The following is a 27,138-nucleotide window of genomic DNA, read 5'->3' as shown; positions in this document are numbered from 1 at the left end:
AAAGCAACTGCATGGGATTACAGGGAGATGAGCTGTCTGACGTTAGTAAGTTATTTAGTCATTGGGCAAACATCTACTCCAGACTATGTCACGATAGCTTCTGCTCAGTTTTCCCTTGCAAAGTCCCCAGATGTTTAACAAGCAGGAGACAAACTGCTGTTCACTGGGAGGAACATGCTTCTGTCTGAAACGTGGCACTTCCAAACACAGAATGGTTTGGATGGAAGGGACCTTTAAAGGCCATCAAGTCGAAACCCCTTGCAATGAGCGGTGACATCTTCAAATAGATCCGCTTGCCCCGAGCCTTGTCCAACCTGTCTGTGAATGTTCCCAGGGATGGGGCATCCACCATTTCTCTGGGCAACCTCTGCCAGTGTTTCACCACTGTCATCACAACACATTTCTTCCTAATATCTAGTCTGAATCTGCCAAAGTGGTTTAAAATCATTACTCTTCGTCTGGGTAAAAAAGTCTGGCCCCAACTTTAAGCTCCCTTTAAGCACTGAAGCTCAGAGATGCTTTAGCAGGCAAGGAGCCGAGGGGGAGAGGGGAATTTGGTGACAGACAACTCAAACCCCTTTCGGTAAGTGTAAATGATGTCGGGAATGGGCAGGGAAAAGCGTTTAGGGCAGGAATGACACCTCTCTGCCAACGACCCACACCTCCGGCGCCCCGCCAAGCCGGCTCCACCCCGCCGCGCCGGGGCCGGGGCCGGGCCGGAGGCAGCACCCGGGCGGGGCCGAGCCGGCCGGGAGGAAGAGGAGGGATTTCACCTGCCCAGCCCGGCCCGCCCCTCCAGGTGCCAGGTGGAGCAGGAAGCGGTGGCGGCGGCGCCGGAGGGGACCCGCGCCCGCCTGCGGCGCCGGGCCCATGAGGGGAGATGGCGGCGGGCCGAGCGCTGGCCGCGCTCCTGGCCATGCTCCTGGCCGCCTCGGCGCAGCTGATCCCGCGGGAAGGTACGGACAGGGACAGGGATGGGGATGGCTCGGTTCCCCCCACCCTCGGCTCGGTTCCCCCCACCCTCGGCTCGGTTCCCCCTCCTCCCACCCCGGTTCCCATCACCCCCACCCGGGGCTCCGCTGCCATCCCGTCCCCGCCGCCCCTCAGGGGCTGCCCGGGCTGGCGGGACCCGCCCGATGCGCGGCTGAGCCCGGACTCGCTTTGGTTGGCGGCACCGTAGGCGAGAGACTGATAACTCTGCCTTTATCCCCGTGTGCTGCTGCTGATTTAATAACTATTAGTTATTTAAAAGGGGCGGGGGTGGTGGGGTAGAATCGCGCCCGTAATGTCTGTGCGGTGGGACATTTCAGTTTCAGCACTTCTAGTCAGAATGCTCCCTTTTCTTTCTCTTGGAAAATGCTAACAAGAAAAATTACTTGATCTTTACATCCTTGCTTGCTGGAGTATTGACTGTGCAAGTAACTTCACAAAGTCCTTTTCCCTGGACGCCGGAGGGGCAGCTGAACTCTCTGTAAAGAGCAGAAGCTCCTCGGTCTGTGTTCTGTGTGGGATCGTGCAGTTGCCCGAGTTTTTCAGCAGAGAATGGTATTATTGATAGAGAACAACGGGTAGACCGTATGCAGGGAAATGGAAAGGTTTATATGCCCAGCCGAGCCAGATAGTTTAAGGCCCACAACCAGCTCTGCATCTGTTGAAATTCCTGGATGCTTGTTGAAATCCCATGTATCTAACCCTGTGTGCAACCCCAAAAGAATTCCAGTTATAAACACAGGGACAGTGTGTGGTGTTTTCCTCAATTTCCAAAGCTGCTTGATTGCAAAAAATGCTCATCCTCAAGTCTAAATAGTCTGTTTAACTGCTGTCTGTAGTCCTTTCAAAGGCTCTTGAGGTACGAGTCCTTATGTACAAAATAACTGGTAGTTATTTGAAGTGACTGTAAATTGCCTAAAGAGTCTGGATGTGAAATTTATGCCTTTTTAATATTTCTATTGCCTTTGACTGCACTGGTTCTGCTGAAGTGGAGCTCAGGCCATTATTATCATGAACAATACATGCAAAATGTTTCCTTTGAAATTGGGCAGCCCTAAGGTTTAAGTTTCAAGCTGTGCAGTCTTTTAAATAAAATATTTGCATTTAATGTATTGCCTCTGAGTTGAGTGAATAACAGCAATTTGCCTCTCTAAGCCTCTTCAAAGGAAAAGGAAAATATAATGCTGTTTAATAATTGTGCTTTGTTTTCAGAGTAAACAAATATTTAAAACCTTAGGTGGCTCAGCACTAGAAGCAGAGGAGGCAGACTGTCCAAGGATTTTAGCTTAATCTAGAGGAACGTGGGAGAACGAGCACCCCAACCTCTGGCCTTGCTCTTTGGCAAATCCTGAAGTTGCTGTTTGCAGCAAAGTTAGTGACAGTTAAGTCACACAAAACACCACTGGTAGACCCAGTGGTTTGTTGCCACTGATGGTGGCCCCTCTTCCTACCTCCTTCAGTCCTTTTCTTTCCAACCTCAGGCTTCCACCCCCTGGTCTTTCTCCTGCACAAGCACCACCACTCCTGTGTGCCAGGTCCTCCTCTAACGTGGTGCTTCCTCCTCTTTGAGAAGCCCTGGTCCCCCCAAAAAGAGGTGGCTCAGACTCAGCTACCTTGGCAGACTGAAGGTTGGGATGGTGTGAGTGGGACATGAGGCAGAGGGGAGTGGGGCCTTCCCGGGTTTGTTGGCACGTGAGACCTTGTGTGTCCTTCCTTCCAGTGGGAACTGCTGTTGTTATTGCACAACCAAAACTGTTGGAACATTTCCCTGAGCAAAGATTTGTCCTGAAAGCCCAACACAGCTCAAGTTAAGATTTTCCTCTGCAGGCCTGCGTAGTTTGTAATTTTTAAAGAGTTCCCATTGCTTTGGTGCTGATGTTGGCTCTGCTGTTGCTGTGCCTTGGCTGCCTCCCTTTCCTTGGTTGGAGCTTCCTTCCTTTCAGCAAGGCCGGGTTTAGGCTGGGTGTGCACATGGGGTTCGGATGAGGCACACGTGGCTCCTCCTTGGGGAGTGGTGATGCTCTGCTGGGACAGCTACAAATTTTGGTGTGCCTGTCTCTAAAGCCGTCTCTTATCATCCTCAGTGAAGTTCTTTCTCCTCTCACCTCCCTGCTCCACCCTTTCCCAGCAGGTACAGTATTACAGTGGTGTTCCTTTAGGAAGGTGTAGGTGGGGCATGGCTGGTCACATTGTTCTCAGAGGAGCTTGTGGGTTTTCTTGAGATGCAACTTAATGCGTAAAGTAAATTATCAAGTGAAAGATTGGTTCTAACTTATAGCTGGAAAACGACAGAAAGAAGTATTTGGTGTGCTGGCTGCGCACGGACGTGGGAGTGTGAACGGAGTATTGCATATCTGACCTTTGAAAGTGTGTTTTCCAACTAAAAATGAGTTTCTTTGAGGCACTAATAATGAAGTTAATCAGGTTTCTGTGCTGTCTATGAAACATAAACGTTTCAGGTTTAAAGTATCCTTATTAATGTGATAAAATCTGCATGTGTATTCTGGGCTTTGTCTTTAAAATGTCATTGTTATAATAAGTGAATTTAGAGATAGTGCCAAGTTGATTCTTGCTCTACCCTCCAGTCATCTTTTTCTTGGCAACTGACTGATTTGAGTCACACGTCAGTCCTAACATGTAAAGCTGCTTCATTTAATAAAATAAAAAGCCCTGAGCTGTTAGCAGGGTCATTCTGCTGCTCTGACAGAATATAAATAACAACTGTGTTTGTTCTCTTCTGAAAGTCAGTGGAAACTGGATTATTTCCATTCTGAATCACCATTTGTTCATTCGATTGAGACCTCTCCTTTTAAGACTACAACCAAAGTACATGTGTTGTAACCTTTTTTTTTTTTTTTGCTTGCCTCATGCCATTATCAGTCTGGAGTGCTAACTTTTTTTCCTCTAGAAACTAATGTGTTTATAGTAAATTATTTATAGTGTGTCTCAGTTCTGATACTACTACCTTAAATTCTCTTCCAGAAAATATCCCTTTTTTTTTTCCTTTTCGCAATTCCAGAACTTTGTGTGTTTGAAATCTTTGTTTGTAAGAGGTGAGCCTTGTCTGTGTGTGTTTTTCATTCGTCTATAAGTCTGAAGGGATGTAGAGGTGATGGGAAGGGTTGAGTGAGTGTGTAAGGTGATAGGAATGTGAATCAATGTAAACATTGGTACACTGAGCTGAATTTATTGTCCATAGCAGCACAAATAACCACCAGTTTGAGTGCCCCCCACTAGAGATCCCCAGTAAGTTTGTTGTCTCTGGAGTTGTGTGAATGAAGTTCCTCCCAAGAGCTGGAATCTTGTTCCTGGGCTTGCTCAAAACTGGAAGCGCCAACAAATAGCAGCCCCTTGGCTACAAAGTGGCCCAGGAGAGAAGAAACGAGATGTGATGAGCCAGCTCCTGGGCCTGGCTCCTTAGGTGGCTGGTGTCTTTTTTGTGCCTGGGGTTGTCATTTGATGTGGTGGCTCAGCAGCCAAAAATAATTAGGGGAAAGTATGCTGAAAAGGATTATTTCTTGGCACTGATTCAAGGCAAAGGACTAGTCAGGGGAGAAACAAGGTGAGAGGATTTGAGGCTGATGAATCTCATGTCCAGAGTACCACCATGGACCTGTGACATGGAGGAGGTTATTTGTTAGCTAGAAGGTTGTCTTCCTCTCATTTTTATTACAATTCTGTGTGTTGCCCTGCTATACTACAAGGAGAGTTTCCTGATGGAAATCAGGGCTTGCTGTATGAAATAGAGGAAGAACCTTTCCCCAGCCTGATATCCGATACTATTTGGGTCAGTTGTGCTTAGGCTTGTTAATTGCTTGTATGAATTATCTTATCTACAGATAATGTTGGAATAGAAAAAAAAAAGTAGGAGAAAACTATTGAAAAATAATCTGAGTTCTTGAAATATGTAATAGCAGCAGCAGTATTTTTACAAATAAGTGTTGCCAGGGTTCAGTTTATTAATGTAGCCCTTATCACTTAGCCTAATTGATATTTATACCAGCATATGGTAAATGAAAAGCTTTGTGATCCACAACTGCCAAACCCTCAGTCTTAGGCAGAGGCTGAACAACTTTGTTCTTAGTGCATTCCAGAAATATTTCAAATTGGAAATAGCGTGAGGTACCCTCCTGTGCTGAGAGCAAAGTCAAGATACTTTTGGCTTTACCTGTGTTGACTAAAGCTGTGGGTGACAGGGGCATGGTCTGTTTGCAGATTAGTGTAGATGATGGCTGAATAGCTCCTTTCTTCACCAGTTCTTCTTTTGTTTTTATTCCATTCTCATTTGCTTTCTGTAATTGCTGATGGAAAAACATGACCTTCTTCAGGTGCTGGGCAGAAGAGCGGTGAATGTGTGTGGAGTTGTACCCCTTCGTGTTGTGGCTGAGGTGGGATCAGTGGTGGTGCTGGGTTATTCCTGGGGCTGTGGGGGAAGCTGAGGGCTGCTCACCACTGCCATGAGTGGGATGTGCCTCTGAGCTGAGCTGACCAGTTCTCTTAGAGCAGCAAACTCCTCCTGCTCTCTTCTGGGTGCTCCCTGGAGCTCTCCCTTTGGATGTTTTCTGGTCTTGGTGTCTTTGCAAGAGCTTCTAGAAAGACTCAGCTGTAGCAAAGCACATATTAGCTAGAGAATATGGGCAAAATAGTCTTGGATGCCAGTTTTGATCTAAATGAGCTCTTTTGTTGGACTACTCTTGTAATCTTCTGTTAAAATATTTTTTAAAATCTGCACCTTTAATAATTTCTGTAATTTATAAACCTTTGCCTGACAGGGGGGAAAAGCTAAAGATATCACTTAACAAAGCACTTCCAGCAGTTTCTGGGACAGCATCCAACTCACTGGTGTGGTGTCTCTGTCAAACCTCAGCTCTGGAGAGGACAACACACCCACTGCAGCAGGGGTTGGCTTGTTGGAACCAAACCATTAACCAGTTCCTGAAGAGCAGCTGCTGACTTTGTGCTCTCTTAGTAGGATTCAGCCAGTAGGGCGAGGTCACCATCCTTTGATTCGTAAACTTCTTGAATATCTTGCAGATGTTACCATAGGGTTTCTTCTTGCTTCACATCTGCTTGTGCCACCAGGGTGTGAAGGAAAGGACGTGGGCTGGGCTGCATTGTTGGCTGCTGGCCTTTACAGCCAGAGCAGAGCAACATCTTGAGTTTCTGTACTGGCTGGTGACAGAGGAAAGGGTTTGATGCCTGCAGCTGAGCCTGCCTGGTGTGGGTAGTATTGATGGGACCTCCTGGAAGACCTTCAGCTGAAGAACTGTGCCATAGTGTCTAGTAGATAGGCATTTCAATATGTTAGTAAGATCTAGTCTGTCTGTGGGTGCCCAGGCTGCCATTACTGTGGAAAAAGTGGTTTTTTTAAGAATTTGTCTCCTGTACCAGGGATAAAGTCTCTACTTTACCTGTTCTATTGGACACCTTTTAACAAGGGTGCCACAGGGCAGCTGCTTTGAGCTGTGCCTTTTGTTTTCTTGGGGAACAAAGTGAGTATGGTTACTTGATGTCAGATCAAACTCTTATTTTGGAGGTAGGATAATGCTGGCATTTTGGAGTTGGTCCTGGATTTTCTGAGTCCCTGGCTGTGAGACAGAGGAGAGAGCAAGTTTTGAGGAGTGGAAAGAGAGGATTTGGAGTTCATCAGAAGTGAGACTAAGAGCTGACAGCAGGATGTTTGGTGTGGGAGGGATCCCTGATTGCGAAATGCGCTTTTACACCTTTGTCAACCAGAGCCAAGACTGAAGAGCTGCTCAGACATGCTCTGAGATGTTGTCCTTTTGCTGGCTTAAATCAAGGTAGGGATGAAAAACTATGCAAGCAAACACCTCTTTGATCAAGGGAGGCTCCTGCAGGGACCTGTGTGGTGTCAGTGTTTCTCCAGGCAGTGTGACATTTTCTCCTCAAGCTGTGCAGACCTATGTGTCAAACATTTTATACATTGTATGCTGGTGGTCAGCTCATAGACAGAGGCTTGCTGAGCTCTCTATCTCACAATGTTGCTTCTACAGAAGCAACAACACTTCATATCTGTAAAATAATAATTAGGAAAAGGCAGCTGAGAGTCAGCAGTGTCTCTTTCACACTTGTGGTGAAAAAAAGCTTCTTTTAAAAAATCTATTGCATGAGTTATATGTGTCTTAATTATCTTCCAGAAAGGTTCTAGAGAAAGCTGTATATGTACAGAAATGTATAGTTTTTGGGGTTTTTCTTCAGTTATTTTTAAATCTGAAGGTATTTTATTCCTGTTAGGCATTACAAATTAATGAATTAACAACTTTCGAGTGAGCAACCTTGTTGGCCTGGGGTGCTGACTGATCTCTGGTGAGCTATGTTGGAATGGCTTGTAACATCACTATGCCAGAAGTGTCTGCCCTTCCTCCTTGATGAGGAGGAAACGACCTACCTCTCGCCTGCTTTGCATCCCCATCCTGGCTATCAGTTCAAACAATCACTTTAGAAGAAGTGAAGATTAGGGGGCTGTTCTGTGATGGCTGAGAAATGGGCATTCTTCCCCAGGAGCCCTCTCCTGAGGCCTGGTTAGCATGGCATAATAGCAATTGGCAACATCTATCTCCTAAGAGTTTACAAGCTTTGCAGAGTTATCACTGTGATATTCTGAGTGATTCCCTGAAAGTAATCCTTTCACAAGATATGGACCTCATAGCCCAGACAAGTGTGGTGGTGGAAGACAGGTCCAAATACGAGGAGATAATCATGTAATCTAGGGAGTAGTTTACATTGAAATGAAGAAGGGTTGGCTGTAGTTTGTGATGGTGATGTCTCTTTTGCTGCTCACAGCACTGGTCAGGAGGTGAGAAGAGTCCTAACTGTCTGTGAGTCCCTGACTAACTTTGCTAAGGGCTTGAAGACTGCAAAGGCAGTCACCTGGATTACGTTGCTGGTGAGACTGGAGGAGTGGATGGTGCTTAGGCAGTTGGGTGCTGCAGTTGGACTGGAGAGATGGACTCAAATTGTCAAAGATGTTAGTAAGACAGGTGCAAAACAACTGAGTTGGCAAAGCAGGGAGACGTTTACTCTTTCAAATATTCCTTGATGTGCTTTTGGCCAATTTGAGTGAACTGTGCAGTGAATTGTGATGCAATTCACAATTCACTGGTGTGAATTCAGTGTGGTGGTGAGGTGATGCACCACCACACTGAGTTACTGTGTTATATACCCCTTGCTTCCCACCCTCTTGCCATGGCTCTTGCAGCAGATTGTGTGTAGTGGAATAACCTCAGCAGGCTCTGAGAGTGCCTGCAGGTCAGCATCCCTGCAGGGGCTCGGAAGAGGCAGTGAGCCTCCAGGAGAACCTGCCAAGCTGTAGTGGCAAACAGCATCCCTGTGCTATCCTCGTCCCAAGCTGGTGGCACAATTCCTGCAGGGAAAGAGCCTGTTCTCTGGAGAGGCGTGTTGGTTGTGTGGGTTCAGATCCCCCTGAGGCAGAACAGGGCTTTGGATACAGGTATTTCATAATCAGAGCAAGTTGCTGCTACTCGTCTTGCGGCTCCTCCAGCTCATGAATGGTGGCTGAGTCAGCCCCATCCAACTGGGTTTCGGTAAAAATGGCTGTCATGGAACAAGCCTGTGATTTAACCGGAATGAGCAAACCCACAGTTTCTGTACATAATTCCGGGATAAATTAACATCTGGGATTTCGTTGTAGGTTTTGTTTTCTTGGTCTGACTGGGGCTTTTTTGATTGTTTTAATCCACCCAGTCAAGTCGTGTGAAACAATCCATAGATCCTTATGGGTAAATTACTGCAATAAAATGCAGCTGTCAAGCCAAAACTAGTTGGACTCTGTTCTAGCTCCTACTTTGTGTAGCAAGGCACTTTACATAGCCATAAAATTGCTGTTCTGCCAAGTCCTTTGCTTGTGTATACGTACACACACTCCGTATGAGTGCTACTGCCCTGACTATTTGCCAGCTGTCTTCTACATTGCACTCCCTCTTGTACAGGAAAAATCTCCTTTTGACATTTATATATACATGTTAAAATTACTATGAGCTTGTCAGTAAATAAATTTAGTCTCAACTCTCTGGAGAAATTTAATTTGTTTTACACTATGCAGCTTGGTTCTAACCCCAGTGGAAGAGCTCTGAGTGCTAACATAAAAGTTTGAAAATATCATCCTCTTAAGAAAAAGCTGTGTTTGTGCAGAGAGGGGCATTACTCTAGCAATAGAGGGATGCTGTGATGAGAAAACTCTCATGAAGGCATTCTGAAATGAAGATGAGCAGTAGAAAAATCCAGTTGTGGAAAGGGAGGGTGTCAACTGAGATTAGGGCAGTCGATGAAACATCCAGGGGAGGCTGCAAAACTGTAATTGCTTAGAGGAAAAAAGAATAGGGTGAGATCAGCTGTCTGCATCAGCTATGAACCAGCTCAGGACTGCAGGCTGTACCTCTAACATCTTCTAGCTGAACAATTCCATTGTTGTATAGACAGAGATGAGATCCAGCTTGGCAATGCTTCCTCATGTTGGTTTGGATATCCTGTGTGTCATCCCTGTGCAGCAGCAATAAGGCGTGGAAATTGCCTCTTTTCAGGAAATGTGTCCAGTTACTGGTAATCCTAATAAAAAGGCATGCAGTGGGAGTCACAGACAAAGAGAGATTGGTGTGACTCATGGGGAGACTCACTCGTGTTTATAAAAGCTCTCCAATGAAGGTGCTCTTTAAGTAGTCCCTCTGTCGTGCTGCTCATGTGTGGCTGTAGTTTGGGGAGTTTTAGCCATTTGTTCGTTTGTTTTTAATGACTTTGGGATCACTGCATATATGTCCCGCATGATTCTTTTATTCTACTTTTCCTATTAGATTTGATAGTCTAATGCAGCTTAGCACATTCCTAGCAGCTGGCTGCTGTTGGCATAAGAGCACCACGCTCTTATTTCTTGGCCAAAATTATTATCTGTGGATTTTCATCTGTGCAAGCTGTTTGTTTATGCACAGAAGGTGTCTGTTCTTATGTGGGCTTCTAGCAGGCAACTTTGCTGGCCTGATTTGGTATAGATCTGCATCTTTCTTGCCTACTGCTGTGATGATATATATATATATATTTATATTGATCATTGAAAACACTTCTGTGATTTTGGGCAGGTTCTGTTTAGGAAAGCTGAGGAATGGGATAAATCTGTGCTAGAAAACAATATTGACCTGACAAATATTTGATATTCTTGCAGAGAGATCAAATGAAGAATGATTATATGGTCATGAAGTCAGTAAGAGGAGCAGAAAGGAGGGGGAAAAAAGCCCAGAAAGCCAAATTGGGTCTTTCAGGGGCTGGGGAAGAGGATACTTTGTTTTGACCCTTGTAGGAGCCTTTGCTGATTTCAAAGCATTGAAAATTTCTCTTCTTTGGTTTCAGCTCAGGGTGTGTATTTGTTTTGATTTAAAACTAGTCACGTGCTTAAGGCTATGCCTAAACTTAATCCTCATGACTAAAAATTAGAGCCATGTGCCAGCATGTGGTGGATGAGTGCTGGCTGTTGGTGGTCCTGGTCCCTGTCCTGCCAGATTGGCCATATGGCTGTGCTGTCCCAGGGATGGGGAAACGACCAGTGATAACTGTTTGACCAGAGAATTAGAAAGCAGACTTTTCAGTAATACTTATAAACTTACAAGGTGAGTATGGCAGTTACCTTGTGCAAGAAAGAAATGTATTTTGTCCATAGTTATTAATTATTTGGTTTATGTTATTAACACATCATGTCTGGATGACTTAAACAGTGGAAAAGTTATGAACATCATGGTCAAAGGTGTTTTGTACGCTAAGTGTTGAAAAATAAAACCCCAAGAGAACGCCAAAAGAACCCAGTGGTATGGAAAATAGAACTCTGGGCTGGATTGGAAGTAGTTGTTAAACTTTCTTTTCTGGACACTGCTTCCTCCTGAAGAATGAGGAAGAGCAGCACTGAGTAAAGCTTGCTTGGCTTTACTCTCTTCCCCACCCCATGGACATTGCCCTCGCAATTGTCCCCTGTCTGCTCTAGAAGGTCATTGTACAGGCAGTTCCCAGCTACACCATCATCTTTTTTATTTCCTCAGCAAAATCCATATTGAAAACCTCTTTTCTAAGGCAGAAACACAGATGTAAACTGTGCCAGCCATTGGAAGAGGTAGGAGAATGCAGTGTAGGCTCTCAGGTCAGAGAACTGTTCTGTCACTTAAAGGCAGTAGGAAAGTTACTCAGTGACCAGGTACTTACTAATGGTATTGGAGAGTTGGTAAACTTGTGGTTAAAAATATGTGCTGCAGTCTTCCAGGCCTCGTGGTGTTTGAGATTTTCATTTGAAACCTTTGATCCTGGAGGCAAATAGGTAAGGCAGTTTCAAGGACTTACTAAGTCTTTTGACTCCAAGATTGTGCAGAAAAGCTGCAAAAAGGCTCAAGACCAACGAAACTGAGATAAACACATGATGGGCTCTGCCTCTGAGTACTCTATTCTGCCCTGCTTCCCCTAGCCGTGGGGGTTTTGATGCCTGATGTTACCAAACCTGGAGCCACAATGTTTCCAGTGTCAGGGACGGACTATGCTGACTGCTTGGTCCTGGGGCTTTTGCAAAGCATTCCAGTGAAAGTCAGGTCCTGCAAAGCCATGAGATTCCTGTAAAAATTAGGAGGTTTTTGAGCCTCTCTTCAATAGAACAGATGGTTTTTGTGTGAAATTGAGTCACTAATGCAATAAGCTGCTTTCAGCAGCTGCGATGACTGGAGCTTTCAGCTGGGTGGGTCTGTCTGTTGAGGGTCTCTGGTGTGCTCGTGTGCCATTAGAGGGCTCTGCTGATCAAGGATTCCCATGGTGTGTTCAGCCCTGCTCCCCACAACCCCACCAGGTGAGCCCCTGCATGTCTGGGCTCTGATCAGCATCCTTATCACCCCTGCACCAGCAGCAGCTGGTGTGGAGCAGACTGGTGCTCCAGGGATGCTGAGCAGTTGGACAGCCTGGGGCATCCTGCAGATGTGTGTGAGCCAGCTGTTCTCCTACACCTTCCTGACATGCTGCCTGGTAATTGGAATGGCTTCGGGGCTCCCTCAGGGCACTGCTCTGCTGGGTTTGCCAGCACAAATCTTTTTTCATTGAGGTTAATGAGCACGAGGATTCCCAACCTGGCATATGGGCAGAGCTTTGTCATGCAGCCCTGTGTGATGTACCACTCAAGGCAGAGATGTTTTTGAACCGAGCTTGGGGTACCTTTATTTCTAGATCTCTTACTGTTTTTTTATATGCATGATTTTCTTCTCATATACACTAAAAGCTCAAGTACTGTAGAAACTGAGATTCTATCTTCCATACACCAAAATAAGAAATGGAGAACAATGAAAACAAGCAGCAGAAAACTTACTGTCTGTCAAATAAGGAATGTAGAACAATGAAAACAAGCAGCAGAAACTTACTGTCTGTCCTGCCCTCAAATTTTCACCTGGGGCTGGGGTATGGTTGACTTTACTGCAAACTTACCTTATTTCAGCCAGGGCTGGCCTCATTATTTGCTAAGCATCCAACTGAAGTTAATAATAGTCATCTTGAATGTCCAGTTGGTACTCTCTGGTGTCTTATATTATGTGTATATTTTTAGAAGCAATCAGGTTTGAGTCATTTTTTTTATAAACTGCTACCTGTAAAATAAAAGATTATTCAGCAAGGAGTTTATTCAGTGACTCTAGTATTTCCTGTGAGTGCTGCTCCTGCATCTGGCAGTACTTGAGGATGGGTGAAATATTTCCCAAAAGCTGTGAATCAATGATGGTTGTGTCAGAGACAGAGAGGAAGTGTCCAAGCACACACACTCTGTTCCAGGCCACAGATGCCTTCTGTGCTGGTGAGGGGCACTGCACAGACATCCTGTACCTTCAGGCAATGAGTTGTGAAGGGTGGGGAGGGTGGGAGAGGGCCATGACTGCGCCTAAAAGTATCTGTTGATTTGTGCTTTTGGTATTGCTGGAATACCTCATCTGGCCTGCAGTAACTGTTGAGGTATACCCAGAAATTCATCTCTTACCATTGTCTGTGATTAAAGCTGAAGCTTGTTTTTTTGTTTGACTGCTGAATAAACTTCCTGAATTGAGTCGTGACTTGATGGGTGCCTTCAGAAATGAAGCAGGCTGTGTAATAACAAACTGAAAACAAAAATCAGGAGAACAACAATTTGGAAGGAATAGCTGAGCTACTTTTTAATTGTGAAGTAAATGATACTGGCGAGGGTAAATTGGAGCAGAACTGATTGTGCACAAATTCCCTGTACACTTCTCCTGGGCACATGCAGTAAATATGTTTTTATGTTGTCTGTGCTGAAGAGAGGAGGCATTTTCTATTGGTACAGCACCAGAGGCTCCTGAGAGGTGGATGCTAATATTCCTTTGGACACTGTGGCATCTGTGGGGCTGTGTGGAGAGCCTGGTGCTCCTCATATGGCTAGTAACAGAACACCTCTGTTCTATGTATTTTTTCTTTTTTAGCTTCCTTTACAATCTCTCTTCATAAAGCGGACAACACCACAGTTACGATTAAACTGAAACCTGGTCTTCAAGCAAACTGTCGAATCCGCATGAAATATGTCATCATGTCTGAACTCAAGATAAAGCCTGGGGACAATGTGACCTTTACCTTCACCTGTGGTACTCCAGAGAAGTATTTCATCACAGAAATTCAGAAAAATATTGGTAAGATACAGATTTTTGATTTTTTCCCCAGTAGTAATTTTCCTCTGGTAAAACCAAATGCTTTTTTTCCTGCTGCTGTATTAAAGTATCTGCCATAATCTCAGGTAAGAAGAAATCTTTGAGCACTGATAAATAACCTTGAATGACTGCTACAACTATGCAAGCTGAAGAAGTCTGTATTGCAGCTGGCAGAATTAATGTTGATTTGGCTGTGCTGGAAACAGCTAGAATGCAGTTTGCTGCATTAATTCCTTGCTGCTTTTCCTTTTCCCACAATTTATAAACCGATCAAAGAATCTTTTTGTTCCTGACAAAAGCCTCTGAACACTTATAATAATAGATTACGTATTTGATGAACAGCTTGGTTGTGTCTATAAGGACAACAGAAACATTGAAGACCTGCACATGTTTCTTTATCTTTAATGAATGTTATTGAAGTAAAAAAACTGTAAATTCAGAAGTGTAACTAAAACTTCTGCTTTGAATGTTATCCCTGGTGTATGTACTCTTTAATGGCATGAACACGTGCTACTTCTCAACTAGATCCCAAACTTCATTGGGTATTCAGTCTTTAGTAACATCTTCATTATTTTTGGGGTGATGTTCAAGAATAATTCTCTTAGTGTTTTGGAATTTTATTCATATGATTCATGCAGATAGCAACGCTCACTGTATCTCATATATTTGCAAGACACACTAGTGATATTTCTTCTTTTAAGTCAAAGCCTAGACGTGGATTAAAGTTACTTATTTTGAGTGTCAATCAATTGCTTGGATTTTTCAGATAAAAGTTTTCTGGCTTCCCCTCAGAATCCTTCAGTGACATTTGTTGTTGTTAATCTGGACACCAAGGGAAGAAAAACACAGTTCCTGGCAAGGAGTAAAACATTTAAAGATTAATTATTTGCCCGGAACTCTCTGGGGGACGTGGGATAAAATGGATTCTCTAGATCTGTGATTTCTAGCTCTCTTGACACTGCATTTGTCCCTTTTGCCTGTTAAGACTCTGCCCTATTCACTAAGTACCTTCTAAATTCTTCAGCAAACAAGGCGGAATACTAGGAACAATGAATCCCTCCTATTACTCAGCCTGACTAAAGCAGGTTTATCCTGTCTGTTCTATGGGCTGGGAGTCCTGTTTGGAGACAGCCTGTGACCATGTTAGAGGAGTGTCTTTTAGTGCACATAGAAGAAAACATGAATGCCACCTGAAAATTGTGATAATAGCAAGGAAGGGGAAGTATCAAACTCCCCTTTTAATGGAATGCTTTCCAGAGTGTATCACAGCTCTTCTCTCTCTGCATTTAGACTGTGTGTCAGGCCCATGTCCCTTTGGAGATGTTCATCTTTACCCACCGGGGCTACCTCGCCTTAACAGGACTTACATCTGGGACGTGAAGGCAAGTACAAAAGCTGGACTTGAACTAAAATTTTCTACCTCCTGGCTAAGGCAGATTGAACCAGGAGAGACATGCCCAGATGCCGTTAGCTACAACATCAACAGCTCTATTGATAATGCCACGGTCAACATCGGCACTTTCTGCAGGAACGGCTCCGTGTCCCGCGTCAAGCTGCTGGGAGGAGTTGTCATGTCCCTGCACCTCCCGTGGCACTTGCCTCTCACCACCTCAGGCTTCAACATAGCCAGCAGGGCTTCCATAAAACGTGAGTAGTGCAGCTGCCTCCTGCAGATTGCAGCAGAATCTATTTCAACCTTTCTTCACAGCTAACCTTCCATTTTTGGTGCTGCTATCCCTAACTCCCTTTCACTTCATCTGTTCTGGAAACTATTGCTGTATGATTTTTAGTTTAGTTAGATGGTGTTCTTCTAGAGTCAAAGTATTTGATGTACATTAATAATTTTAAATCTCTTTAAACTTCCTAAAACTTAAACATACTTGCTTTCTTGTTTTTGTGAATTCAGCTAGGTGAGACAAGGTAGTATAATTAGAATGAGCCAGAGAGTTTTTTGTTGGTTGAGCTGTGTAGTTTGGCTTGTTTATTTATTTATTTATTTATTTATTTTTAAAAGTTTCTTTAACTTCTGGAGCCTCAAACCAATACCTCTCTTCAGGAGAGGAGTGTGGGAAAAGGTGAAGCAGTGCCTGGAAGGCACAGGAGGCTGCATAAATACATTTATCTGTTTCAACCTGCACAGTAACATAAACCGTTGTGTAATAATCTTCCTAAAATACCTGGAATATTATACAGCAATCAGTGGGTTACTTTGTGATCTCATGACAAAACTTTCTCTGTACTTGAATTCTAGTGCTTTTGCTATCAGTTATAAAAGAAACCTGGTCCAGGTTCAAGCTTCTAGAACATGACTGTTTTGTATAATTCCTGGCACTCCTTACACTTGCACATCATCACTGGAGTCCTAGAGTGGGACCATAATCTCTATGTACCCAACTTCACGCTGCCAAGAGTCATCCAAGGATAAAGTGTCTTATGCAGCCTGCATGTTTCACATTTGTGTTTTAATATGCCTATCTGAGGCTCTTTGCTGGTGTGCTTTTGTTAAATTTAGGAGGTTTTTGTAAAGAGAGCTACATGCTGCTATAAAAGCTTGCAGCTTTTGTTTCCCAAAACCCAGTGAAGCAGAAGCACTTATCAGGCTGTGTGTTTGCTCTTGCAAATCCAAATGTAGAAGTAGGAATTAGGATCTTGCCCTTGCCAATAATAAAGGCTTGTCTGTCCATGTGCTTGAAAGGTTAACCTGCTAAACTGCAAATGCAGTATTAATACATTCCTTACCTTTTCTGTAATTGAAGACATAAGAATCAACTCAAATATATGTTTTAGTCTAAGCGTTTTGTAATAACCTAGCTTGTAGCTGGAGTGGGTGATCTCTCTGTCAAAAGAAAGACTCTGCTTCTTGGGTGCTAGATATGCCAGTGTGTCTTCAGTAACTGGAACTTATTTTATGTGTTGTGATTCCCTCCCTGTTTTAGGGTTGTGCATTATTGAATCCATTTTGAAGAGGGAGTCTTCAATCACCCTGATGTCCCCTAACTACCCTCTGGGCTTTCCAGAAGATGAGCTGATGACGTGGCAGTTTGTGATTCCTCCCAGCCTGAGAGCAAGCGTGTTCTTCCACAACTACAGCCTCTCCAACTGCGAAAGGAAGGAGGAGAGGGTGGAGTACTACATCCCCGGCTCCCCCAGCAACCCGGAGGTGTTCAAGCTGAGCGACAGCCAGCCTGCCAATATTGCTGGCACTTTCAACATGTCCCTGCAGGGCTGTGATCAGGATGCCCAGAACCCCGGCATTCTTCGCCTGCTCTTCCAAGTTGTTGTTCAGCACCCACAGGTTGATGAGAGTAAGTACCTGCCTGCCTCTTTTGTTGCTTTCAGATGTCTGGCATGAGCACCACAAGGGAGATAAATACTCTTTTTTGTTATTTTCCTTGTACTTTGGTCCCTCTATGAGTTTAAGGAGATTGCCAAGCAATGCTGAGGCCTGTTTTATTGCCCATGGTACCACTGACCACACGTACAGCAAGGCGAGCAGCAATGCTGAAATGTGCAATTTGCAATGGACTATTTAGTGCTGCTGTATTTTTTACACCGTAACTTATAAATGGAGACTCCTTTCTATTTCCAGCACCTGAATCATGTAATTGAAAAATGCCTTTAACAGTTCTGCTTTCAGACATGAGATTCAACATTTTAAAGGTCATTCTTTAAAGCGTGACCCCAGTTTTTTGTTCCTTGCGTGAGCAGTTGCTCCTAACAAGGTGAAACCCGCTGTCATGGTAGATAGCAAGATCTGTGGTATTATTAACTGGTGAATTGAGAGATGTAAAATTGTCTCTGTATTGGTAATGGCATCGATATGCATCTTCCCTTCTTTTCTTCCTTTGAGTTTTAATTTTGCTTCCTAGAGGAAGTTGAACATCAACAAGTGTGAAGAAGTCACATTAAATACAAAAGTTGTACTAATAATATCCCCTCCATTCTTGGATGTTCTTTACATTTCTTTCTCTATACTGAGAAAATAATTTTTTTCTGTTTTCTAGCCCCAAATTCAGATTGGTTTAGCACAATGACTTATAATACCAGAGCATTTCTCTAAAAACAGAAATAAAAGGCCTGTCTACGTAATGAGCCAAGGAGTTAGTGATTTAGCCTCTGACTTTGCAACTCTGACCTCAGTTCAAGGTGAAGGTTAATAATCAAGGTGCACTTACTGCAAAAGAGCAGGTGGAGGAAAGTACACACTTGACTGCCACTGTGTCAGGAGCTACTTAGCGGTTTCCAGGTAATTTTAGAGAGAATAAGGTTTGAATGACTTGTGAGCTGAAGTCACATATCCAGAAAGGATCTGTAGCATCTCACGGTTACAGTTCTTTCTTTGTCTGTGTAGCCTGGCTCTGTTTATGAACAGCAAATCCTCACAGAATTGCTGTTAACAAAATTGTGTTTGCTTACATTTATTGTGTGTTGCATCTCGGAAGCTAGACAGAATGAAAACATTATATTCAGTTAATCAGCTTTATCTCCCTTCTTCTTTTGAAAGCAAAAATAATTTTAATATATTTATGGCCAGGAGACAAGACGATAATCATGTAAAAAATCAAAACCAGGTTGTCATTCCGTGAATGAAATGCAAGTAATAAACCATTTGGATTTAAGAGACAACAGTGGTTTCTCTAGGGATTTTATAGGATTTCATGATTGATTTTGTAGTTATATAAGTTCCATCAAAGATTCAAATTCAGCCCTCAGGTTGCCATCTGCAACATTGCTCTTATTAAAAATGCATTGCTATCTGCATATTCTCAAAGCTTCCACAGCTGTCTGTGGTGCTTGTCATTAAATAAGAAGAAAATATGGCTCTTTTCAGTCATAATAACTTCTTGATCTAACTCTTCCTGTGTTTAGCTGCTGCAGGAAAATACATTGTGAAAAATGACAACCTTGCGGTGGGAGTCCTAGGTTACATGCTTGGTTGTGCCAATGACTTGGATAAGTCCATTTGACCACTTGCCTTTTTGTCTGCCTGATTTCCCACACAGGAGAAAGCTATTTTATTCACCTTTTGTGTATGACTGAGATCTGTAGCTAAAGCTAAAACCAGAAAATGAAGAGTAGTAATAGAATATGTGTGTATATAGGTACTCTATTTCTCCCCCTGTCCTTTGAAGAATCATTGAACGGTTTGGGTTGGAAAGAACCTTAAAGATGATCCAGTTCCAAACTGCCCCGCCATGGGCAGGGACACTTCCACTAGGCCAGCTTGCTTTTTTTAACGTCAGAGAGGTGACTTAGTAACAGCACCAGGATGTTGCGTGGATCCAAAATCTATCTATCCACATGACAGTCAACCTTTATGAGCTACACTTGCATTTTCTTTTCCTCTTTCCTTCTGTTTTCTCCTTCCAGATGTTCCAAGAAGAGGTGAGGGAAGTTCTGCTTCACACTATGCTTCTTGGCTGTAATTGCTCTGGGGTGTTTTTTTGTTGCAGATGTCACCCATTTGGTTGACCTGAGCAAGGAGAAGAACATGACTGTGACAATACACTTGGAAGGGTGGCCCAGCCGCACGCCCCTCATGTCTGAGCCCATATGCCTGATCTGCAAGGATCCTCGCACCTGCGACCGTGCCTTGACTTTAACCTCTGGTGCTGTCTACAGGATCTCCTTCCTGTGCAAGGACTTGTCCCAGCTGAGGATCACAGCTGAAAAAGGCATAGGTACTACAAAAGTGGCTTAATCCTGTTTCTTAGGGAATGCTTTTGCATGTTTTTCCCCAGGGGTCAACCAAACTTGTTCCCTTGCTTTGGCTTTAAATTGAGGTTGGAAACCAGGTGTTGGCCAGCTGGGAGATGGGTGCAATGAATCTGGAGGTGACCTTGTTCAGTACATCGTTCTACCTTTAAGAATAGAAACTGCGTAGTTATTCCTAGAAGAGAAGAGATAGAAGTCTCCTAAGTCACTCTATTCCTAGAAGAGAAGAGATAGAAGTCACCTAAGTCACTGCGAATTATGGAAACGGAGCCAGAGACCCATAAATCTGCCCATGAAAATGCAGGACCAAGGTTGCCATCAGGAAGGCATCTTGTTCTGCATGCATGTCCCCTTGATGTAGGATTTCCCCAGATGCTTCCAACTACAGGTAGAAAAGAGATTTGAAGTATCCGTACCTTGACTGGTCTGCAGCAGTGCCCCAGTCAGCAGGTATATCTTGAGTGAGGGCCTTTGAATATGTTTCTGTCTGTTTCTTTGGTGTCCTGCACCTATTAAGGAAAAACTTAAATACAAACAACATGCGTTTGGATAAAGGTTATTAAGAGAGGATATTTTCTTAGGTAAATCCTTATCTTGGCCTGTAATGCAAGCCTGGCAGTACTCTGCGTGTGCCCAGCTATTTCCTCTGCATGAAATACTCAGCTCTTTGGGTTTTGTTTTTGTTTTTGCAGGCTGTATGGATATTCGTTGGTGTCAGAAGAAGATTTATTCCCTTTCAGTGCCCAAGGCTATTACCCGATTGCCAATTCGACTGCATAAGTTTAATTGGAAGCTCTTGGCCACTGATATGATCAACGTAGAAATTACGTCTCTATCCTTGAAACTTCAGCAACCCATCCCAGAGCAGAGGTGCAACACGAGCTACAGTTACAGCATTGTTAGTGCCACCCCAGAGACAGAGCTGAATCTTGGTGTATTCTGTCCTGGTGGATCTATTGAAAAGATTCAGATGAGGAATAATATCACCATATCCTTAAAACCATTTGGTAAAGGATTCATCAATGAGTCTATCCCTCAGGATTTGAAAATGTCTTTTGTGCCACATATTAAAGGTAAGGTAGTAGATTTTGTACTACTTTGTTCTACAGTGATAGATCTCTCAATAGGCTTATTAAAGCACATATGGGTGAACAGAAATTAGGAGTTCAATCCTTTAGCAATGACTCTATGACTAGACTCTTGAATCAGTCTTTATCTGAACTAGTGATGTGGTTTATTTTGGGAAGAGAAAAGGAACATTGTATTCCAGGTAGTGGATAGTTGATTGTGGCAAATTCTGCAGGTATGTCTTTGTTTATTGTGATAACATTGATTTAGGAAAGGACAATAATTATCAAAATTAAGTTTTCTTTTATTCTTTCCCTTTTGCTACAGATGAGTGCATATTCACCGTGAGCCCAAATCCACAAGCTAAAGTTTACTTGCAGACTCCCAACTCGCCTTATGGTTTGCCTCCTTACGTTTCCATATCCTGGTTCATCACTGTGCCCAGCAAGCAGACTGCCCGCCTCAGGTTCTCCAAGGACCGCATGGGCATCGCCTGTGAGACGGGCCGTGCCTACGTCAACATCAAGGAGGAGGCGCCGGGAGCAGAGGAGATCGTGCGCCGCGAGGACGAGCTCCTGCCCCAGCCCCGGAACATGCTCCACAGCTTCTGGGTGAACGTCTCCAACTGTAGGCCTGCGGATAAGACACAGCTGACCTTGCAGTTCTGGGTGACTTTGGCTGACAAGCAGCTAGGTGAGTGCTGTGAGGTTGTGGTGGTTTGTTTTCTGCTTGTTTCCTTGCTTTCCCTTGAGGTAACAGTAATGGATGATGGTCCTCCTTGGATGTAGATTCCTGCCTTTGGAAAAGTCTGTCCCTCAAAAACTTCCCAGAGTTTCATCTGGATATTTCTAGGAGCTGGTGAAGAAGGAGGGGTTTTAATGTGGTATGGTTTTTTGGGGGGTGGAAGGTGTGTTTCTGGGTTTTCTTTCGTTGACGCAAGAAATGGCAAGGATCAAGGTAGTAAGACTAGATTTCATTTTAAAAAATTAATTTAGCTTTTTTAATTGGAGATAATAGACAGAATATATAATAAGATCAAGTGATGTTTTTCCCTTCCAGGGTCACAGACCTAGTGAACAGCTTGGGATTTGATTATGCAAACTTATTCATCCAAGTAGTCCTCACTTCTTGTTAGCAGCTCAATTAGTCTCAGTGTTCACATGAGCAAGAAATCCTCCCTAGGACAGGTCTGATCATTTAATGGAGATTGGGCCCTGACTGCTACCAGCAAATTCTGTTTTCTTGTTCTCTTTCATCTCCCTGGAACATAAACAGTTTTTAAAGAAAAGATGAGGGGGCATTTTTAGGGTAGGCTTTACTTATGTAAATTTGCTTCACATTTGCAATTTCTAATTTTTTGATCTTTTTTTTTTTTTCAATCTGTGCTTCTTTTGAAACTAGCGGCATTTTTCTTTGCTCATGCATGGACTTCCCTAATCAATTTTATGACTCCTAGAAAACCCCAGGTCAACACAACCTGTGTATTTCAGAGGAAAGGATGGTTTTGAGGGGAATCTATGGAAATGCCACTATTTCTTCTTTTGAGTCCTTCTCTGTTTCTTTCTGTGCTTTCATCTCTTCCTTGCCTATTCAGCCAGAGACATGTGAGGTGCTTTAGGTAAGTTTAGCAGTGCATGAGCTCTATCAAAAACTCTTGGAAGTGGGTGGGTTGATTGGGTTTTTTGGTTGTCCATCACTGCCAACAGCAGGAGCTTGTTGTTGCTTGGCCTCCAGTCTCTTGGAAATGGCTTGTGTTGCCCTGTGGCAGGCATGGCTTAGGAACTCCTGCTCTGCCAGCAGCTGCTATGCTTAGAAGCTCTTAAAGGGGTTCAAACCCAGACAGATTTTAGGAGAAGGCTGGGTGTTCCTTCTTTTGCTCAGTGTCCTTGTTCCTTATCTGTTTGCAGACCTTGGAATCATACTTGCTGTGGTGGCTGGCGCTGGAGTTCTCACAGTGATTGGACTGACCGTGTGCTGTGTTAAGAAGAAGTAAGTTCATAATTCAGCATGTGTAACTTAGCAGTTCAAGAGAGCATTTTGGGAGAACTGCTGGGCCCTCTGTTTCATGTGTAGATATCCTTTGAACCAAGGTCTAAAGCATGAGGAGGACATGGTGGAAGTAGTGTTGACCCCAGGAATGCTTCTTTACTCTAAATTGACAAACTTCAAAGGCAGAGCAGCGTTTCTGGAGTCACATTACTTCAACCTGCAGAGCACTGCTTACCTTGGCCTTAAGTGCAGGCTTTTGGGTGTACTGTGAGTCAGGTGTTTGTTGGACTTCCTCAGCAGTCCCTGCAATGTGAAATCCCAATGAATGTGGCTGTTGCATGCATGACTCCACTCAAGTCTTTGTTCAAACAAGATGTGAACTCATCCAGATACACTAAGAGTTTTCTTTCATGCATACAGCCTCCAGCAACTTCTGGAGTTTGCACATCAAGTGGGAACAATTTTCTGTGAGATGAGCCCTAGGGGAGAGAAGTGGGTTGTGCAAAGCTTACATGCATGGCATTACTCATACGAGCCGAGTCTGGAGTCATTGATAGCCTGGGCTTTCTCATACATGTATGCTCAGTGTTGTCAAGGTGGTTGGTCCTGAAGATGTAGAGCTGGAATGAATTTATGCAATATGGTGACTAGTGCAGTTAGGGGCACATTTTCCTGCCACACAGGAAAGACTTCACAAACACAGGCTTAAAAGTCTTCAGTTCAGCCTTTGTTCTTTCCAATTTAGGGGCAGTCATTCAGGAAAGCATAATTAAGAAAAATTAATTTGATTTTCATTTTGACCCACTACCTTGTCTTCAGTAACATAGCCTTGTTTTTGTGAGGACCTAATGGTCTCTGGGTCTTACAAATGCCTGTGGAAATTGTGGGACTTCTGCACAGCCAGAATCCCAGTGCTTGGGAGAACATTGGAGTTAATCTTGCAAACTTGAGGGTCAGCAGAGCAGCAGTGGGTAACCAAATAGCATGAAGTTGTTTTCTGCTCTGTTAAAAAAGAACATTTAGGCTCAAGAGTTATTTCTCCCAAAATTGCAAGTAAAACCTTTAATCCAGGTAGGCTGCCTGACACTGTGTGCTTGGGATGAGTGGACAGAAGCTGTTGTTACTGAGTTCCAGCACACCAGACGTGTTGTTTTTGACCTGTGAACAATTTCACCTCTGTAACAGGAAGAAGAAAACCCAGAATCCCATGGTGGGAGTGTACAATGATAACGTGAATACCCAGATGCCTGGAAGAAAAGGCTCATTCAGAAAAGGGAGGCAAAACAATGAGTCTCATGTCTATGCAGTTATTGATGATGCTGTGGTCTATGGACACTTGCTGAAGGAGTCCAATGGCTCCGTCTCTCCAGAAGTCGATGTCTACCGGCCTTTTGATGGACCCATTGGTAGCACGCCACCTTCTCCACCTCCATTCTCCTTCAAAAAAGACATTAAACGCTCTTCTAACCCCGAGGAGGAGCCTCTGCCCCTGATGGACATAGACCAAGACACTTACACGTTTGCTCATCAGAAATCAGGGCAGTCAGAGGACAATGGAGATGCAAATAAAAAGGATAAGGGAGATACAGGCATACCCTTGCTGGAAAATAAGGAACAAGATGGTTTAGTGGGGTAATTTTATGCCACAGTTTTCTGTGGAAACACAGGTGTAAGGACAGTGGCCTAAGACAAAAACATACTAAAGAGGAGTGTTATTTTTAAATGTGTTTTTATCTTGTTTTGTTTCATTTGTGTGTTTTCAGTTGTTTTTTGTCCTTTTTTTTTTAACTTCAGCTGTTGATAGCTTTCAGTTTTAAAGTGAGCACCTAGCAAACTCAATTCCAGTCAGGACTCTCCAGGACTGGTTGTGAAACAGGTGCCAAAGGTGTGCTTCTGCTTTTTACCACATGGGCATCAGGAAGGTAATTCCTAACCACCAGCTTAAAATTGGCCACTGGTAGTGGGGAGAGTGTTCTGTCCAGTATTTCCTCCTGTCACAAGCCATTATTTATCTGAGTGTTGGTTGGTGACTCCTAGCAGATGCAGACTGCATCCCTGTCTCAAGGCAGCTCCAGGTTGCACACATCCAGGCGATCTGCTAATATCTGACCAAATCCAAAAAATTTAAAATCTGACCGTCCTTTCCATCACTTGTAGCTTGAAAATCCATCAGATTTAGCAGGCCAGTGGCTATGTGAGTGTAGTGAAAGACCATGTGTGCTGCTAGGAAGAGCTCTGTGCCTGTAAATCAGTGTGATCATTTGAGCTTGGACTCTTCTCCTTCAGAAGATAAGTTATGGATTTTCTCTAAGTTTCAGCTGATGTTGTTATACTTGGATTCCACCATGTGAGCTTACACCAAAGACTATTTTATTTGCTCTTTGACAAAAACAATTTCAAAAGTCTAAACCAATTTGTGGTTCTGTTCAGGTGCCTGGGACATTCGCATTTTACTAATACCTTGCACTTTCGGTTCAAATGAGAGTAAGGATTCAATAAAGAAATAATGATGTGGCCATTCATCTGTTTACCAGTGCTTTTCACTTCACCTGTTACTAAGGTTTACAATACAGGGTAAAAAAAAATTGTTTACAGCACCTGGTATCTCTGAAATGCAAAAAATGAATCCATAAGAAAAGCCTAGATGTTTTAATTTTTTTTTTTTTTTGTGTATCACTCTGAATTTAGTGACCATGTTGTTATGTTGGTGGGGACAGTTTTTGACTTCTGTCAGAACTTACACTTCAGTTGTCTAGCTGCCCCTGAAAGGTGTCTTTTGAAATCAGGTCTCATTTAAGTGCTGTAGTTAGCATGCCCCTCAGTTTCTGTGCCTTTGACAACACAAGGGCCAGATTCCTTGTGGCAATGAAGTTCCCTTTTATTTATGAACATCTGCCTTGTCCAGGTGTGCAGTTTACTGAGGATGTTTGTGTGCAGCACTAGACTCAACAACTGGAGAATTTCCCTCCAAAAACCTTACCATGACTGTTTCTGGCCTAGTGATACACAGAGGTGACATGAACCTTTTAGACAAGTGTTGCATGCAATGATGCTAAACATATAATAATATTTAAAACTAAAATGCCTTTATTAGAAACCTTACTGTTTACATTAAGTAAAACTGTGGATTTCTTCCTGTGTTAACTATGCTGGCACTGCTCATTGACTATTTGGTCAAGTGTGTGAATTTAACAGTGTGTTAATACTGCTTGGACCTCTACACAAATCAGTATAATGTCATACCTGGCACAGTTTTCTGTAGCATTTATCAAAACACATGCCAGCTAAAAGTGCCTTTAATTGTTCCAGGTACCTCCCTGCTCATTTTTATCACTTTCAATACAGAAATGTGTATCCCTAGATCTCTGGCTACTCACTGGAATCAAAGTGTACTGGATGATTTTGATGTCATTTGAGAACTTAAAAAGATTTCTGCAATACTGGTATCAGTTTTTCTCAGGTAACTGAATTGCCAAAACCTATTTTATCAGAGTAGTCCAGTTGTGCATTTGTCTGATCAATGTTCCTCACTTCTGTTTTATTGAATAGTCGGTAAAAGAAATTCAAGGCTTTCTTATCCCTCTAGCTCAACTTCTTCAGTTCCTTAGATGAAATTTTTAGTTCATGTTCCTTGTAACCAACAGGAAGAAAACATAAAGGAGGTTGGGCATTTGTTCACAGCCTCTTGATCATGAGAATATGATTCTTGTTGACTGATACTTTTATGTGCTCCAATTCAGCTTTTCATGCAACAGTATAAACCTTAGTTTATAGATGTCCCCAATCTAAGGTTGACCTTCACTATGCTTATTTGGTGTGTGTAAAGAAAGAGCTCAGGCACAGATTTCAGTTTGTTTTGCATTAAGAGAAAGTTGTGACTTAATTTTTTATTATTATTAAATAAATAAATGATAATGCTACTGCCAGCTGGAGTAACTAATGTATCTCCTTTGTGTGTGTGTGTGTGAACTCAGGATGAAGTATTTTGGTGTCTCCCTGTTGGTAGCTATGCCATCACCCTGGGCAATAGAAGGGGGTTTCTAGGGAACCTGGTTCCCTGGGAAAATAAACTGCTCTCTGTGCATGTCCTCATTCGTGTGTAGCCAGTGATACGCTGTTAATGACTGTTTTCAAAGCCATGTGTTCAGATCATTGAGGAGAAGGGTTGTAAAATACTTGTAGATTTCATATAAAAATAAACAGTTCAGTGGCTTCTCAGTAGGGTTGAGATGTTTGTAATTTATCCATGCCCAACTGACACATAAAATTGAATTCAAAATTAATTTCTTTTCAGGGATAATAGCACATTTTATGAGCAGTCCTTCAGCCCAGCAGTGATCCTTATGGAAATGTGTGAAGCCCATTTTGTTCTAAATATAAGCTCATGGAATCAGTACAGACTGATTGTTCTTTTGGGGATTTTTATTATTTATGAATTTATTTATTTTGGGGCAAGTTTAACGCACATAGAAAATGATGTTTGAAATCCTTACTACTGAGGATCCCAGTAATTGCTGGGGATGGATCCTAAACTTAATTAATGAGATCTCCTCTTGGAAAGCTTGGGAAACCTGGCAAGGATCATTCAGTCCCTAGGCCTTGTCCAAAACTGCCACTTAAAACAGATGTAGATGTGAGTAAAAAAAATCCTGGAGTAATTCCCTGGCAGTGGTCTTCATCTAAA

The 27,138-nt window shown here is 43.2% G+C and overlaps 1 protein-coding gene across 7 annotated transcripts; it reads left to right on the top strand.

Moving 5' to 3' along the window:
- Positions 1–627: 627 nt before the first annotated feature.
- CDCP1 (CUB domain containing protein 1) lies at positions 628–26,380 on the top strand. Of its 7 annotated transcripts, none has more exons than XR_013182260.1 (10): positions 628–956; positions 13,461–13,664; positions 14,973–15,329; positions 16,619–16,987; positions 19,136–19,363; positions 20,090–20,470; positions 20,793–21,158; positions 22,060–22,083; positions 22,373–22,454; positions 23,640–23,694. XR_013182260.1 is itself a non-coding variant. In XM_077178152.1 (9 exons), exons 1-9 carry the CDS (start codon positions 881–883, stop codon positions 24,088–24,090), a joined length of 2,514 nt encoding a protein of 837 aa, XP_077034267.1. In that variant the 5' UTR covers positions 628–880; the 3' UTR covers positions 24,091–26,380. The 7 variants fall into 7 exon arrangements, 2 of the variants coding, with proteins under 2 accessions (XP_077034267.1, XP_077034286.1); XR_013182259.1 differs by having other exon boundaries at positions 21,922–22,083; positions 23,640–23,682; XR_013182257.1 differs by having other exon boundaries at positions 21,867–22,083; positions 23,640–23,682.
- The last annotated feature ends 758 nt before the right edge of the window (positions 26,381–27,138 follow it).

The sequence above is a fragment of the Agelaius phoeniceus genome, chromosome 1 (assembly GCF_051311805.1).
Source record: "Agelaius phoeniceus isolate bAgePho1 chromosome 1, bAgePho1.hap1, whole genome shotgun sequence".
NCBI lineage: Eukaryota > Metazoa > Chordata > Aves > Passeriformes > Icteridae > Agelaius > Agelaius phoeniceus.
This window is presented reverse-complemented; position numbering and strand designations above follow the sequence as displayed.